General features: G+C 45.0%; 1 protein-coding gene across 1 annotated transcript; it reads left to right on the plus strand.

The window, feature by feature from the left end:
* The first annotated feature begins 3,130 nt into the window (after nt 1-3,130).
* LOC118086737 (alpha-tectorin-like) lies at nt 3,131-8,890 on the plus strand. The gene is made up of 4 exons (XM_035118729.2): nt 3,131-3,478; nt 5,094-5,375; nt 6,730-6,867; nt 8,543-8,890. Exons 1-4 carry the CDS (start codon nt 3,131-3,133, stop codon nt 8,855-8,857), a joined length of 1,083 nt encoding a protein of 360 aa, XP_034974620.2. The 3' UTR covers nt 8,858-8,890.
* Nucleotides 8,891-15,373: the final 6,483 nt, after the last annotated feature.

The raw sequence follows: 15,373 nt of genomic DNA on the forward strand, positions 1-15,373 counted from the left end.
TGGCCCCACAAGCCAACATTTGCATGTGAGGCAGTGTGTGTAGCATCTATACATGTGAAACTGTGAACATGCCTAGGGATTCTCAGCATGAGGGAGAGACCCGACTTTTTCCGTTCCTGTGCAAGTGAGGCATCCACACTTTTTAACTCTCTGACTGTTGACGTCAGACAGGTGCCTTCATTGTACTCTTTTTGGTGTCTGCTAAAGCATTTTTGTCCTGGATTTTAATTATTTTTGGATGGTTTAAAATATTTGTCTTCACTTTCTTTTCATTGGTTTGTTTGTTTGTTTTGGTAAACCACTTTGAGGTTTTATTGCAACCAAGGCGTATATAAATGTTGTGAAATAAACTGTCCAGCGTGCTGCATCAATCAGAACATGCACAAAAACTGGCCGGTTATGCCATCAAGGCAGGACTTTGGGGGCAGAGGTCTATTCCCCACCCAGCAATCAGAATGAGCAGGAAGGTCCCCAAGCAAAGGAGAGCTGGCTTACTACATTTCGAAGGCAGTGAAATGATAAATGTTGTCATCTTAAGATGGCGATGCCTGTAAGACCATAAAGTCCAGAGTCTAAAATGACCAAATCACCACAGAGGCTCCTAAATGTGGCTGATGGGGAGAGGGGTAGGTGGGATGGGCAGTGAGCACATCTTTGGTGGGGTGGCACAACACTGTGACCCCCCCACGTGTGCTTCCAATGGAACACCCACCCACCCTCCAATATAGTGGTACAGTGGAACCTCGGTTTACAAATGCAATCCGTTCCACGGAGGTGTTCGTAAACGGAGGCATTCGCTCCCCGAAGGCACGCTTCTGCGCGTGTGCAAAACGCTAATAGAGCGCTTATGCGCACGTGCTGCACAGATCACTTCTGCGCATACATGAGCTGCGCAGAAGTGATCTGCGCATCCAACGCTGTGGAACCCGGATGTAAACTCTTCTGGGTCCACGGCGTTCATAAACGGAGGCGTTCATAAACAGAGGTAGGTGTAAACCGAGGTTCCACTGTACCTTGGTTTAAGAACTTAATCCGTTCCTGAAGTCTGTTCTTAAACTGAAACCGCTCTTAAACTGAGGCGCGCTTTCCCTAATGAGGCCTCCCGCCGCCGGTGCCCTTCCACTGTTTGGCTTCCATTTTAGACCGAGGTTAAAGTTTGCAAACCGGAACACTACTTCTGGTTTTGCCGAGTTCGTAAACCAAATCATTCGTAAACAGGACTGTTCTTAAATTGAGGTACCACTGTATATTGGGCTACTGCATTCACAGAATGAGTCCATGTATGACACCTTGTGCACTTTTGATAGTTGTTGGGAGGTTTGCAATGCAAGAGTTAAATGCCGCTCAGGACCTCCTCATGATATCTTCCGTTTTCCTAAGGCAGAAATGCTTGAAAACGCACCAAACCTTCCAATTCTATTGCTTTGATTTCTGAAAATGCGTGCCCCCCCCCGCCACATCCTTTGCTTCAGAATTCAAACTCTACGGTAAATTGTTGGGATATACAAAGTGCTTAGATAGTTAAATAAATAAATAGAATTGTGCATCAGCTATCAGATACAGGCAAAGATCAGATTCTGAAATCAAACCTCTTTAGTCAAACATCAAATGCTGAAACAAAATATCACAGGGTGTCAAATCCAGATATCCACATCAAGTAACTTAGGCAGATATGTAAAGACACTTAGGCTGTAATCCTGTCCACTTACCTGGTGCTTACACCCAAGTAAACATGCCTAGAGCTACACGGTCAGAGATCGTCTGGAGAATATTCCACATCAAGTGACGAAAATTCAGAGGAGCGCTAGATTTTTCCTGTTCCAACTTTTGGCCAGTTTCACATAGGCAATGGGGAAGAGTGGAACTGACAGGCAGGTCTCAGATCCAAAAAGTATGATCCATTGTTAGGAGTTCTTAATGCAGGAAGGGGGAACCTGTGGCTCCGCGGTCCAGCTGTTTGCGGATTATAACTCTTATTCCTGACCATTGGCCATACTGGTTGGAGCTGATGGGAACTGGAGTCCAACAACACTTGGAGGATCACAGATCCCCCACCTCTGCTTTAATGGAATGTGGGTGAGTGGGGGGGGGGGAGGACATACACACAACTGGGAAAAGCATCTTTCCCTCCTGCATTTATGTCTTAATTCAATTTTATCTGCCCTCTCCTTCTTTCTCCTCAATTCCTGGAATGTTGCTTGACATATGCTGCTGCTTGGGAAGGGAGAAGCCAATATGAAGACTTCATTTGCCTTCCTGCTACTTCTGCTAGGTAAGTTGAACTGAGGCAGCAATGTGAGTCTCACCAGAAGCTGGTATTTGGAGAAAGAGGCATAAACAAGTAAAAAACAAGTAAAAAAAAACAGTAAAAAGTGCAGAGAAGTGGGGAAGGCCCACAAAACGGGGAGCTGCTAAATTGACAGATAGATGTGGTGAGATCCCCCAGGGGAATCCACAAACCCAGAAAGCTTCCTAGATCCCAGAAGAGACAGCACTCTTCCCCTGAAGACTCACCATTGTCTTTCCTTTCTCTGTTATAGGTTCAGCTTCGACTTCTGTGGAGCATGAAACTAAAGAAACCAATGGTAAAGTCTGACCCTCATGTGGTGTCGATGGGGCTTTCTCCAAAGAAAAAGTATTTCTAGGAACCTGAGTTATTTAACACTGATTTAGATCATGATGGGCTGACTGAAGTCTTCTACATACCCTCCAATATTTCTCCGATGAAAATAGAGACATTATATTCCATATGAACCATCATCATAGTTCTATTATTTATACCCTCCTCTTACAACTGGGTTTATCCAGCCACTCTGAGCAGGTTCCAACATATGTAAAAACACAATAAAACATTTAAAAAACCCTTCCCTATACCGGGCTGCCTTCAGATGTCTTCTAAAGGTGGTATAGTCATTCTTCTCCTTGCCTAAGGGCATACCTCCATACCCTTCAACATTTATCTGATGAAAATAGGGACGTCCTAAGGAAAAGTGGGACATTCTGGGATCAAATCAGAAACTGGGATGGCTTCTGTAAATCCAGGACTGTCAGTGGAAAATAGGGACACTTGGAGGGTCTGCATAAAATAACTGCTGAGAGTAATGGTGGTGTACAGCATGTTCTGGCCAAGATGGAGGTTCGCCTAGCAAAAACCTTTAAGCAGAGTATTTTGGCAGCCACTATTGTGCAAATCTTCCTTCCAGAATCTGGTAGCTGTGAGAACATAGAGAACAGTTTCCTTCCTTGTGAGGAAGCTCTATTATGCCACACAACAGCACCACTCCCCAATTTTCATAAGTTTGTGTCAGGTTTGAGGCATCAAAGTGTTCTCTCTGCTTTCTGTCCAGAGCACCTCCTGTATCCCTATGGGGAAGCTGCAGGAGATATGAAGAACCCCAAGGCAGATGACGGGACGTCCCCTAAGATTCCCATTTCAGTACCTTTCACCTTCTACGACAAGACTTATGACAGCGTTTACGTACGTATGATCCCTTTTGGCACAAAGCAAGAATGAATCACAGGAAAGGGGAACGTGACCACTCTCCCACTTCAACCTCGAGTCTTCAGCTCCCAGGATGCCCATTACCCTACAAACTTCCATCTTCTTGTAGTCGGAAAAACAGATAGCCAATACTGTGACTAGAGGCTTATCCACAATTATCTTTTGCCCCGCTCCTCCCAGGCAGAAACCAACGCTTTGACGCTCCGTTTCAGAGCGTTTAAAGGGTGGGTTTTCACGGGGAAAGTTCTGGTCTGGAGCAAAAATAAAAAGAGCACTTAGAGCTTTAAAGCCTGGAGGAAAGGTTAGTGTAGATAAGCCCTGGCTGTCAGGGAATGCTAAAACGATACACAGGGGTGTCTTCTTCTTTGGCAATCACTCATAGCTGAGTAAGATTGTCTTCAATAAGGCTGTTCTCCAACTGGAGCGCTCGCAGACCAGTGTTTCCCAGTTGGCGGTGTTTATACTACATTTTTAAAGATTTGCCTTGAGACAGTCTTTAAACCTCTTTTGTTGACCACCAGCATTACGTTTTCCATTTTTAAGTTCGGAATAGAGTAGTTGCTTTGAAAGTTGATAATCAGGCATCCGCACAACATGACCAGTGCAACAAAGTTGATGTTGAAGAATCATTGCTTTGACAGGGGTGTACCTAGGGGTTGGTAAGGTTGGCCCCTGCCAAGGGTTGCAGGCCCAGGGGGGTGTGGTGCGAAAATGAGTCTCTCCACTCTGGCCCACATGCCTGACCACCTCTCAGGCCACTCCTTCACTGCTTTGGGTGGCCAACATCTCCTTACCAGGGGTGCAAGGGAACCTAGGTATGCCCCTGCTGGTAGACAGAGTTCCCATGGACAAGGGATCTTCCCTGAGGTCTTTTGACAAAGGGCAGGCTATAAATAGTGTACAAATAGATAAATGATGCAGGACGATGCCCATCACTGACGGAGGTTCTCAGAAAGATGGGGGGGGGGATGACGACTGAAAACAACCATCAGTTGTTTCCATAGCGACTCTCGGTGATCCAATTGCCTAGCCAAGGGGCAACAATGCAGGGAGGCTCACCTGGCACCTTCATTAGATATCTTTTGGTGCCAGGCAAAAATGTTCCACTTCTCCCAGGCCTTTGGCTAATTGATCTATGGCCTTTTAAATTACGTATGTGGGAGTTATTGCTTTGGTTTGTTACTATGGCATTTATTTTTGTGTTTTTATATTGTAAACCGCTCTGTGATCCTCAGATGAAGGATGATGATAATAAATAATTAATGATGATGATGATGCATGAACCAGCTGCTGAATAGGGACTCTCGTTCAGATATGTGCATTCAGAACGTCATCAGGAGTGCAGCTAGCCTGAGCACATGACCCAAGGGGTAGGGCCAACAGCACAGTCTCACTTCCGAGTCATTGTATTGACCCCCTTTGCCTGTTATGCTGTGCTGCTCCCAGAGTCTAAGAGCCAATACCCGGAGGATTCAGATCAGAAACTGAAAATTCTTAGCAGTGAAGGGAGAAGGAAATAGCCCTCGGGATGGTTTGCTTGGGGGCACTTTTTCTGTTTCTGCTTACGTTGCTGCTCTCTGCCTCTTCACAGGTCAACAACAATGGGGTGGTTTCCTTTTCCGTCCCTGTCCCAGAGTACACCCCGAAAGCCATCCCCATGGTAGATGGAAAGGCCTTTGTTGCCCCTTACTGGGCGGATGCCAACATTATGCTAGGTGGCCAAGTCTATTACCGGCAGACGCAGAAACCAGAGCTGCTGAGAAATGTCACCCGGGACATTAATAACTACTTCCCTGAAATCCGTTTCAAGGCCACCTGGCTCTTCATTGCCACCTGGGACCGTGTAGCCTATTTCGGATCTTTGTCCAGGAAGGTAAGTCATTCTGCATATACCATAGATAAGAGCCTAATATGCTCTGATACAGGCATTGGAGGTCTCTGTACTAGATTACCACATAGCAGTGTTTCTCACATTTGGGTCTCTAGCTGAGTTGAGTGTTATTATAGATTGGGGAGGGGGGACCTCCTAAACCCTAGGAATTAATAAATGGTAAGATTTTGATTAATTGGGATATGGATTGTAAGGAGAAGAGAGTATAGAGAACCTCCCCCTCTCATCAGAAGCAGCTCCTCCCCAAGCAGCGATGGCAGCGAGGACGCTGAGGAGACCAGTCAGGAAGTGGGGAGAGAGGGCCAGGACTCTGGCAGCATGGGAGAGCCCCTGCTACACAGGAGGGAGGAAGAGAGAGGGGGGAAAGGGGGGAGAAGGAAAACATGGAGCGTAGACCCTTTCCTCCGGTTCCGGAATTACGCAGGAGAAGAAGGGGAAGGAGGTTTGCTGTCCCAATACTCTTATGTTGGAGGAAGTCAAGGGTGCCAGATTCTGCATCGGACTGAGCAGACATGTTTTACACACCAGTCTCACTGTAAATAGACTACACTAATAAAAACTGTTTAAAGACAAGCATGCGGAGCGTCGTTACACTAGAGTAGTCGCAAGAACCTCTGACATGGATGAAAGAACAAGAGGAATCCTTTGGCCTGGGGTGCCATGGTAAGTGGGTGTGAGGTGACAGGCAAAGGGAGTCTTTTAGCAAAGTATTCTGGGAAGAAGAAGAGGGGAGAAGAAAGACTGGGATCCATCAGCTGAAGGCTGGCTAGGAGAGATGCCTTGGACTCCAGAGCTCACTACTGTGCAAGCCTCATCTGGAGTACTTGTTTCAAACATAACCACCAATTTTTTACTTGCATACTCACTTTTCACAGTCACCAGAAATCAGAGTCACTAAACGTATAGCACACAAAATACCCACAGCTATCCATCGGCCTTCCCCAACATGATGCCCTCTGGATGTCGTGGCCTACTATTCCCATCCACCCATTATGGTTGGGGATGAAAGAAGCCGGAGTCCAAAATTAAGAGTTGAGTAGGCCTTTTAGGGTTAACAGAAATAGGAACCATTCCCCCAGGAAGTTACCCTTGAAATTAAGGTGCAAAGCAACCCTAATTTCTATAGATATTTTGCCCATCATAAGCAACTCCCAACTTTGTCAAACATGCATCCCTTTCTTAAATGCAGCTGTAGCACCAAGAAGCCAAATTAACATGGAAGAGCATAGCCAGCCAACAGCTACAGCAAAGAGGAAAAGACATAGGCCAAGGAAAATTTAATGAAATTCATTGCGTGTCTTCTCGACGTCACTCTTTCTGCTTGTTTTTGCTCCAGGTAAACACCTTCCAGGCTATCTTATGTACTGATGGCCATGTTGCCTTTATGATGCTCAACTATGCAGACATCCAATGGACTACAGGGGCAGCAAGTCAGGGAAATCCCAGAACGGGCTTAGGAGGAATCCCAGCACAGGTAGGCCCACACTGTGAGCTGAGAATTTGGTTCCAGGCAGTTTTCTCAAAAGAGCTGCTCAGAGTCCCTTATGGTGCCAGAGTGAATGAAATGCTTTCCCCTTCAAATCCGGGAACACAGCTAGCTCACTTATTTCGTTGGTCTGGTCTACAATGGTCTCCTCTAACAGGCAATGGCTGACACTGAGTCAGGCTATTAGCCCATTGAGCCCACTGTTGTCTGCTCTAACAGTGGTCCTCCAGGGTTTCAGCCTTACCTGGAGGTTGAACCTGGGACTATCTGTTTGCAAAGCTCTACCACTGAGCTGCAGCCCTGCCCAGGCTTTCAGGGACAGATCTTCCACACTGACAGCTGCTAGCAGCGGTGGATCTTGGGGTCTCAAATTTCAGCCCTGTGATGCCAAAATAGTGCTCCATTCTAAATCATTGCTAAATCATGTGGCACCCAAAGTCTTTGCTCCCACTGTAGCCACACTCCCCCAAATCCACCTCTGCTGCTACTTGTCCTTTCCAACTTGGGATGCCAAGGACCTTCTGCAAGTTGAGCCATGGGGGTCTCCCAGTAAAAATATTTTACTGTTCTCATTGCAGAAACCAAGCCAAAGCCACCTGGGTGCAAACCAGCAATCCTAGCATGAGTTTTGCTAAGGGATATTTTTCTTCTTCTTTTTTGAAATAAAATTATACTTTATTTTCAAGAATATAAACATACAACAAAATCAATTCCGAATCCAAATATTGAGATTACTCTGAATCTCCTGACTTCTCCCCATCCCTTCCATGGGTCCTGTTGATCCTATTTTCCACTGCATATCAATACTTCTCCACTTTTTTCCATTTCTAAAATATCCGTACATTCTATTACATTACAAGTGTGTTTAAAATCTGGCCAATGTTTTAACCTGCTTACAATGATCTTGTATATAAATTATAAACTTTTCCCATTTTTTAAAAAGTTCTTGTCTTCTTGGTTCCTGAACTTCCCAGTTAATTTTGCCTTTTCGGCATAGTCCGCCAACTTGGTTTGCCATTCTTTTCTGGTCGGGGTTGTCTCTTCCTTCCATCTTGCTAAGGGATATTTCTGACCAGGTGTGGCAAAGCAGCAAATGATTGCCCAGGATATCTCACTATGTGCATGGAAACAGTGCTGGGCCAAATATCTGACAAGCGAGGAACTTGGATATTGCAGGATTGGTGAATCTTTGGCCCTTCAGATGTTGCTGAACTACAATTCCCACCACAGCCAGCTTGGTCCAAGTTTCCCAGACCTGAGTATTGGAACCAAAGGAGAGTTTAAGTCAGGGATAGGCAACCTGTGGCTGCCCAGATATTGTTGGACTACAAAGCCCATCATGCTGCCTGGGGTGAGAGTTGGAGCCCAACAACAGCTGGCGAGCCACAGGTTCCTCATCCCTGCTTTAAGTAGTTCTGCAGCAAAAAGCAACTTTCCTTGAGGGAGCCCACCTTAGTGGAACTCTCTAGCAGAGCAACCACTTTGTTGATAGCTCCTACAGTAGTTCAGGAACCCTGTCCATCCTGCAGGTACTTGGATTCCTTCCCTGAGAGGGAGAGACCATGGGAAGATTCCCTGGAAGTCCAGAGTATTGTTGCTTCTTGCCACAAAGCAGCATTTGACTGCTGTGCATGTATCAAAGCTGGTATTGTGGTTATTTCAGGCCGGCTTCAACAGCGGCGATGACAAGAACTACTACAACATCCCTAGCTCCCGCACTCCTCAAGTCATCAACATTACAAAAACTAGCAATGTGCATGTGCCAGGACGCTGGGTGTTCCAGGTGGACAATTTCATATCGCCTGGAGACCCTGAAGAGCTTAAGCCTAAGAAAGAAGAGCCAGAAGTCCCCCAGAAAGAAGAAGACCTCCCTGAGCAAGAAGCAGGACACCTGAACCATGAGGACACCCAGGAGGTTCCTGAAGAACAGTCACATGTGGACAGGGATGAGGAGGAAAGTGATCACTGTGAATGGTAAGTATGAAAGCCAAGGCCTGAAGGGTTGGAACTAGCTGGCTTTTCCTGGAAATCAACAGGAAAAAGCTTCACAGGGCATTGTATGGAACCAGAGACCATGCCCTCAGCTACACGCCCTTCCTGCATCTTTTCCCCCCAGGAGATACTGCAGAATCATTTCACATTATTTTCAAGCTTTTGCAAAATCTCACCTTGAATGTGGTCCTCCTTACCATTTCAATACTATAGGGAAGTCACTTCCATATGTTATTTTACAGAGACACTGGGTGAGATCCAGCTAACTCATACACAAAGTAGATGTTTGCAGAGTAGACTGTATTGTTTTCAGCGACTGCTAAATGCAAACACTTTCAGTAGATAACCTTGAAAGAAATACTTTGTTGCAAGTCCGAAGTGATATCCCCCTGCACACTGCACACTGTTTGTCCTGAGCTTGCAATTTATTGCAGTATGAATGGACAAAGTAGGGGACAAACTCAAGCTGGGATTGTGGGGCGGGCCTTAAAATGACTTGATTTTCTTTTCAGTAAAAACAAACATCTTGCCTCTTTCCCCCACTCCAGATAAGCCACTTTCGTCACAGAAGACATTTGCTGTTGCCGTCAGAAGAGAGTGACAGCCAGGATGTACTGTAGATCACTATCCATCCCCCTGTTGACCACTAGAGGCCTTCTGCAGCTGCAGCTTAATTGTAGTGTAGCAATAAAATATTAAGCTCCTCTAGCATTGTAGTTGTGCTATGTATCTCAAGAGCGGGGGGGGGGGGAATCTGTGTGTAATCACACACACACACACACACACACACACACACACACAGGGAGAGAATGACTGCATATATAAGGGTGTGGGGAGATTAATTTCTAAATTAGTAACATAGGAAGCTGGATTATACATCAAACCTTGGGTCCACCTAGTTCAGCATCACTTGCACTGCCTGGCAGGAGTTCTCTATAGTTTCTGACAAGGGTCTCTCCCAGTCCTCTGTGGAACTGCTGAGAACTGAACCTGCTCTGCCACTGAGCAATATGAACCATTTCCTATTAACAGGTGCCACCTCTTAAAACATTTCTCAGAAGTCACAGTGTCTTAAAAAAAAAAAAGACAATGGGCAGACGACATAGGCTATGATATTAACCCCACCCAATGGACCAGAATGTGGTCTAAACCTCCCTTTAAATCCATATCAGCGAAAAGAAAAGAACTCACTCTGAAACTCACTTACAGGTGGTACCTAGCACCATGGAAACTAACACTAATAGGCCCAGGAACCTCACCAAAATTATGGGGAGGATGTACCTCCACAGGCACATAACTCCCCATGTGGCAGGAATGTCCCAAAATTCAACTCTTCTGGACATCAATTATGCAAGAAATATGCAAAATAACTAAGCAAGTATTAGAAGTCACCCAAGAACTGGCCCTACTAAACACCTTCCAAGACAATAAGAAGTCACACTGTCTCATTTAGATACTTCCAAGCCACTAGACAGACATCCCCCCCCACCTGAAATGGCAGGAAGAAACTGGAAAGTCATTGCGGCTCGTGAGGAGACCCTCCCCAGCATAGCTGCCAAGTTTTCCCTTTTCTTGCGAGGAAGCCTATTCAGCATAAAGGAATTTCCATTTTAAAAAGGGAGAACTTTGCAGCTATGCTCCCCAGAGCTTGAAGAGGATGCCAGTGAGCCGAAAGTCCAGTAAAAGGACTAAAAAATTGCTCATCTGCCTTTCAAACCCATTATCATCTAGAGAGGGTTCCCTGTAAGACCATTAAGTCCAGACTCTCAAGTTCCCTAACTCCACCACTTAAACCAATCAATCTCTTGGACCAATACTCCTCCTAAGTACTGTACCTGGTTTGGGTTCCTGCCTGCAGCAGGCCCCCAAGAGCACCTAATTGCTCTCCCCAAATCCACTTAATCATGGGCGTACCCAGGAACAAATCTAGGGGGGGGGGGCAAGCCATGTTCATCCAGGTTGTGACATTTCAGCATGGAAAAGGTGAATGAAACAAAAATTTTATTATATATAATTATAGCAGTGTTTTATTACGGTAGTTATACGGTAGTTATTACAATTATTTGCTTGAATTTTTTAAAATTTCTATTCTAATTACATGTCTTATACTAGTATCCTTTTTCTTTGGTTTGAAGAAAATATTGAGGTTTGTTTGGTGCGGCCTTTTTATGTACCTGGACTAAACAAACCGGCAGTTGTGTGGTATAGTAATGCATATACAGTCCTGCCACCATGTACACTGGTTAAAGCAGACTACTTTGCTACACAAACTCTTCACCGGGAACAAAACTGAATTCAATAACCACATCTTTTAAAGATGTAGGAAAATTAAGGAGTACTCTCACCGGAGGAGAGTATGGTAGGGTGCCCCTCTTTCCCTCAGAAAATGTTGAAGATTATGGTGTTAAGCGACCCCCAAGCTACATCTGCTCCTGGTGGTCATCTAGTCCCACCCCCTGTAATGCAAGAACATGCACCTATCCCATATGGGGTTTTGGCCTGCAAAAATTTGGCTTTATCAGCACTACTATCCTGCCAACCAATAATATGCAGCTTGCCCACATGGGGATTGAACCTGCATCATAGGGGTTATCAGCACTATTATCCTGTCAACCCAGGAATAGTACCTCAAAGTTTTGATGGGACCCTGGGGGTCATCTAGTCCAACCCCCTGTAACACAATAATATGCAGCTTTCTCATATGGGGATAGAACCTGCAACCTTGGTGTTAATAGCACTACTATTCTGCCCAGAAAAGTACTTCAGAGATTGAGGGGGTCCTAGTGGTCATCTAGTCCAACCCCCTGTAATGCAATAATATGTGGCTCTCCCATATGGGGATTGAACCTACAAGTTTCATAAAGAAGATTCCCAATCCTACCTAGAGATGCCAGGGACCTTCTGCATGCAAAGCAGGCTATCTTTACTGTGGTACAGCTCTAAGATTAGGTTAAGTAATTAGGCCAAAGGTCATTTAGTAATCCCGACAATTTACTGGAGATTTGAAGAATATAATTTATTATTGATAGAATTTTATTTATTTATTTTCTATATTAAATATTTATTATTATTATTATTACTACTACTACTGATTATTATAGAGCATTATTTACTCTTTATGCAATGCGAGCATAAACTAGCAGCTATGAGAGTAAAATAATCAAGCAACAATAACAAAAGCAAAACAATGTAACTAGGATTAGAGTGATTTAGCTGCTGGCTAGAAAGGGACTTAGAGGGAACCTTTACGATGCAAAAACCAACAGAGGTGACCCAGCAATCCTTCCCTGTCCCAGGGAATGGTCCACACTGAGGATGAACACTGCAACTTCGCTCTCCACTGCCGGCTGTTTTTTTTGCTGCGCAGGAGCTCCCCCCCCCCCGTTTTTTCTTCTCTAGGGAAGGGCAGCTGCCCCCTCCTGCCCCATGCTGGGTACGCCCATGCACTTAATTGCTTTTTCTCCCCAATCAGATGGTGCCTAGAGAAGAGCTTCCCACCACTAAGGCCACTCACCTGGCCCAGGATGGATGTGGAGGTCACTCCATCTCCCAGCTTTGGATGATTAATGAGTCTCTTTTCTTTCTTTCATGGAAGCGGCAGTATAATGCAGTGGCAGAATAATGGGACCTGACATATGCTGAGGCCACACAGCTGGGTGAGAACAATGGCACCGTAGGAAGAGTGAGATGACACATCCGCCTGGGGAAAAGGATTAGAGGCCCACTGCCTGTTAATGGTTAACTCTACTCTTTCTCTCCTCCCTTGCCCTCTCCAAGAGCCAAGAAATCCGCACCCAGTCTGCCTGGAGAACCCAGGCTGGATGCTGCCATTGTGGAGGTCTGTGGGTGATGGGATAGGCTTGCCAGGGTCCTGATCAACAGAGCTCTTGTATCATTCAGAGTTGTGCAGGCATGCCCTTAAAGGACAGCCCATTTGGTTTGGGTGTTGGAATAGCGTCCTGAAGACCAAGGTTCAAATCCCCACTCAGCCATGAATCTTTGGCCAGTCACCAACAAGCAACCTAACCTACCTCACAGGGTTGATAGGAGAAATAACAACAGCAGCAACAACAACAAAGAATTGAATTTCTATATTGCCTTCCATCCATTGATCACAGTGCAGCTTGCAATATAAATACACCCAAACGCATAACACAGTAACAAAAACAATAACCCCTACATGCAGTTTAAAAAGCCATAGATTGTTTAACAATAGAGAGAGGGAGAGAGTCATTCACTGTCTGATTTGTGAATCACTTCCCATAAAACACCATTAAACAATTTAGAGATACATAAAAACATACATGGTTGCAATTCCTAGACCAACACAGAGGAAAACTGATATTAACCAGACTAGGCAGATCTTCAGACAGAGGATTCCATCAAACAGAGTCTTGTACTCTGTAAGGCAGGATGTTGATGACCCTAATGCAAACTCCACATTAGAAGAAGGAACCTACCTTGGCATGCCCAAGTCTTTGATCAGCTATGCAAGATTTTTATTATATTTTTCTCTAAGAAGCTAGTCAACTCCCCCCTCCACCAGCATTCCACTTGTGGCTGAACTTCATTCCAACCTCAGAAATTAAGCAGGTGAAACTTGGTCTCCATGCCAGGAAAAACACTACAACTGTTGATCTTTACTTGATGTTCAGCTGTAATATCCCCAGCATCAGATTTAGAAATCCAAAGGCCATTGTTGCATGGATGCTGTGCAAGTTGAAGCTAGAAATGGAAGGATCTATCCATTTCAGATCTCTCGGCTTCTTATTTTTACCACCCTGAATTCAGTTCAGCACCTTTCAGCAGCAATATGAGATATTTAGCAGGAGAGAAATCTTCATAATTCTTTCTCTTCCCTTTTAACAGCAACATTCATTGAACAATGCTTGAAATGTGCTGGTTTCCCCAGTCATAATCTGAACATTAAATTTAAATAGTTTAAAACTGTTGTTTCTTACCTACCTTTCTTCATCACAAGGTTCCAGGGTGGGCTATGGCAATTTAAAATTACAACATTGAAAACAGTGCTAGGGATACGGGTTCCCTCAGCCTCGTTTGTATAAACAGATGTTTAGGTGTTTGTGCTTCTTTTAATTTTCTGCTGCCGTCAATTCATTCAGAATCTTCCTTCCTTTCTTTTTAATCCACCTCCTGGCAGCTGATATAGAAGGCTTAGTGAGATGAACAGCAACTCACAGTGAGACATGATAAACTTCATGCAAAGACTGTAGGTTTATTAAAGGGATATTATGCGCATAAGGGAATAATGATAGCTATATTGTGGTTGCTTAAATGTGTTTGGCAACAGTTTCTGAAGAAATGGTGTTGCTGACACCAGCCTCTAAGTGGCTTTTACCTCATGTCAAATACAGTGGTGCCTCGCTAGACGAATTTAATTCATTCCACGGGTAAATTCGTATAACGAAAAATTCGTCTAGCGAATCCCATAGGAATGCACTGGGGGGAAAATTGCCCATAGGAACGCATTAATTGAATTTCAATGCATTCCTATGGGAAACCATGATTCACTAGACGAATTTTTCATAAAACTAATTCGTCTAGCGAGGCAACCTCCGCTCGAAAAATCTTTTCGTTAAGCGAAAAATTCATCTTACAGGGCATTCGTCTAGCGAGGCACCACTGTACTGCAAATTTCTACCCCAGCCAAGCACTCACCCAACCCAGTCCAGCTATGGGAGACAATCTACCTGTCATCAGCACCAACTTGAGCAAAATATTTGGGAGGGGCACCCCGCCCCTCACTCGTTCCCCGTCTTCTGCATCCTCCTCTGCTGCACACAATTGAGTGGAGACCTCCCCTTCCCTGCCAACTTATTTGCCTCTCTCCTGTGCACAATAATAATACTTCTGACTTGCAAGGAGGGGAAATAGTAACTAGTCTAAAGCAACAAAGGTACAAAGCAAAAATTCAGATTAGTTGCTCCGCCCACTATTGCCTCTGGCCCTGCCCACCAGTGGCGTGTGGCCCCCTAAAAGATTGTCCAGAACAGAATGCGGCAGCTAGACTGGTGACTGGGAGTGGCTTCTGAGACCATATAACACTGGTCCTGAAAGACCTACCTGTACGTTGGCTCCCAGTATGTTTCCGAGCACAATTCAAAGTGTTGGTGCTGACCTTTAAAGCCCTAAACGTCTTGAGCCAGTATACCTGAAGGAGCATCTCCACCCCTATTGTCCAGCCTGGACACTGAAGTCCAGCTCCGAGGGCCTTTTGGAGGTTCCCTCATTGCAAGATGTGAGGTTACAGGGAACCAGACAGAGGGCTTTCTCAGTAGTGGCACCTGGGTATGGAATGCCCTCCCATCAGACGTCAAGGAGATAAACAACTATCTGACGTTTAGAAGACATCTGAAGGCAGCCCTGTTTAGGGAAGTTTTTAATGTTTGATGTTTTATCATGTTTTTAATATTCTGTTGGAAGCCGCCCACAGTGGCTGGGGAAACCCAGCCAGATGGGCGGGGTAATAATAATAATAATA

The sequence above is a fragment of the Zootoca vivipara genome, chromosome 6 (genome assembly GCF_963506605.1).
Source record: "Zootoca vivipara chromosome 6, rZooViv1.1, whole genome shotgun sequence".
In the NCBI taxonomy this organism is placed as follows: Eukaryota; Metazoa; Chordata; class Lepidosauria; order Squamata; family Lacertidae; genus Zootoca; species Zootoca vivipara.

Excerpts from the sequence above, each read along its gene's own strand:
- LOC118086737 (XM_035118729.2), top strand. The coding sequence starts at position 3,131 with ATGGAGGTTCGCCTAGCAAAAACCTTTAAGCAGAGTATTTTGGCAGCC. Across the intron at positions 5,376-6,729 it reads TCGGATCTTTGTCCAGGAAG|GTAAACACCTTCCAGGCTAT; the intron begins GTAAGTCATTCT and ends TTTTTGCTCCAG. Across the intron at positions 6,868-8,542 it reads TAGGAGGAATCCCAGCACAG|GCCGGCTTCAACAGCGGCGA; the intron begins GTAGGCCCACAC and ends TGGTTATTTCAG.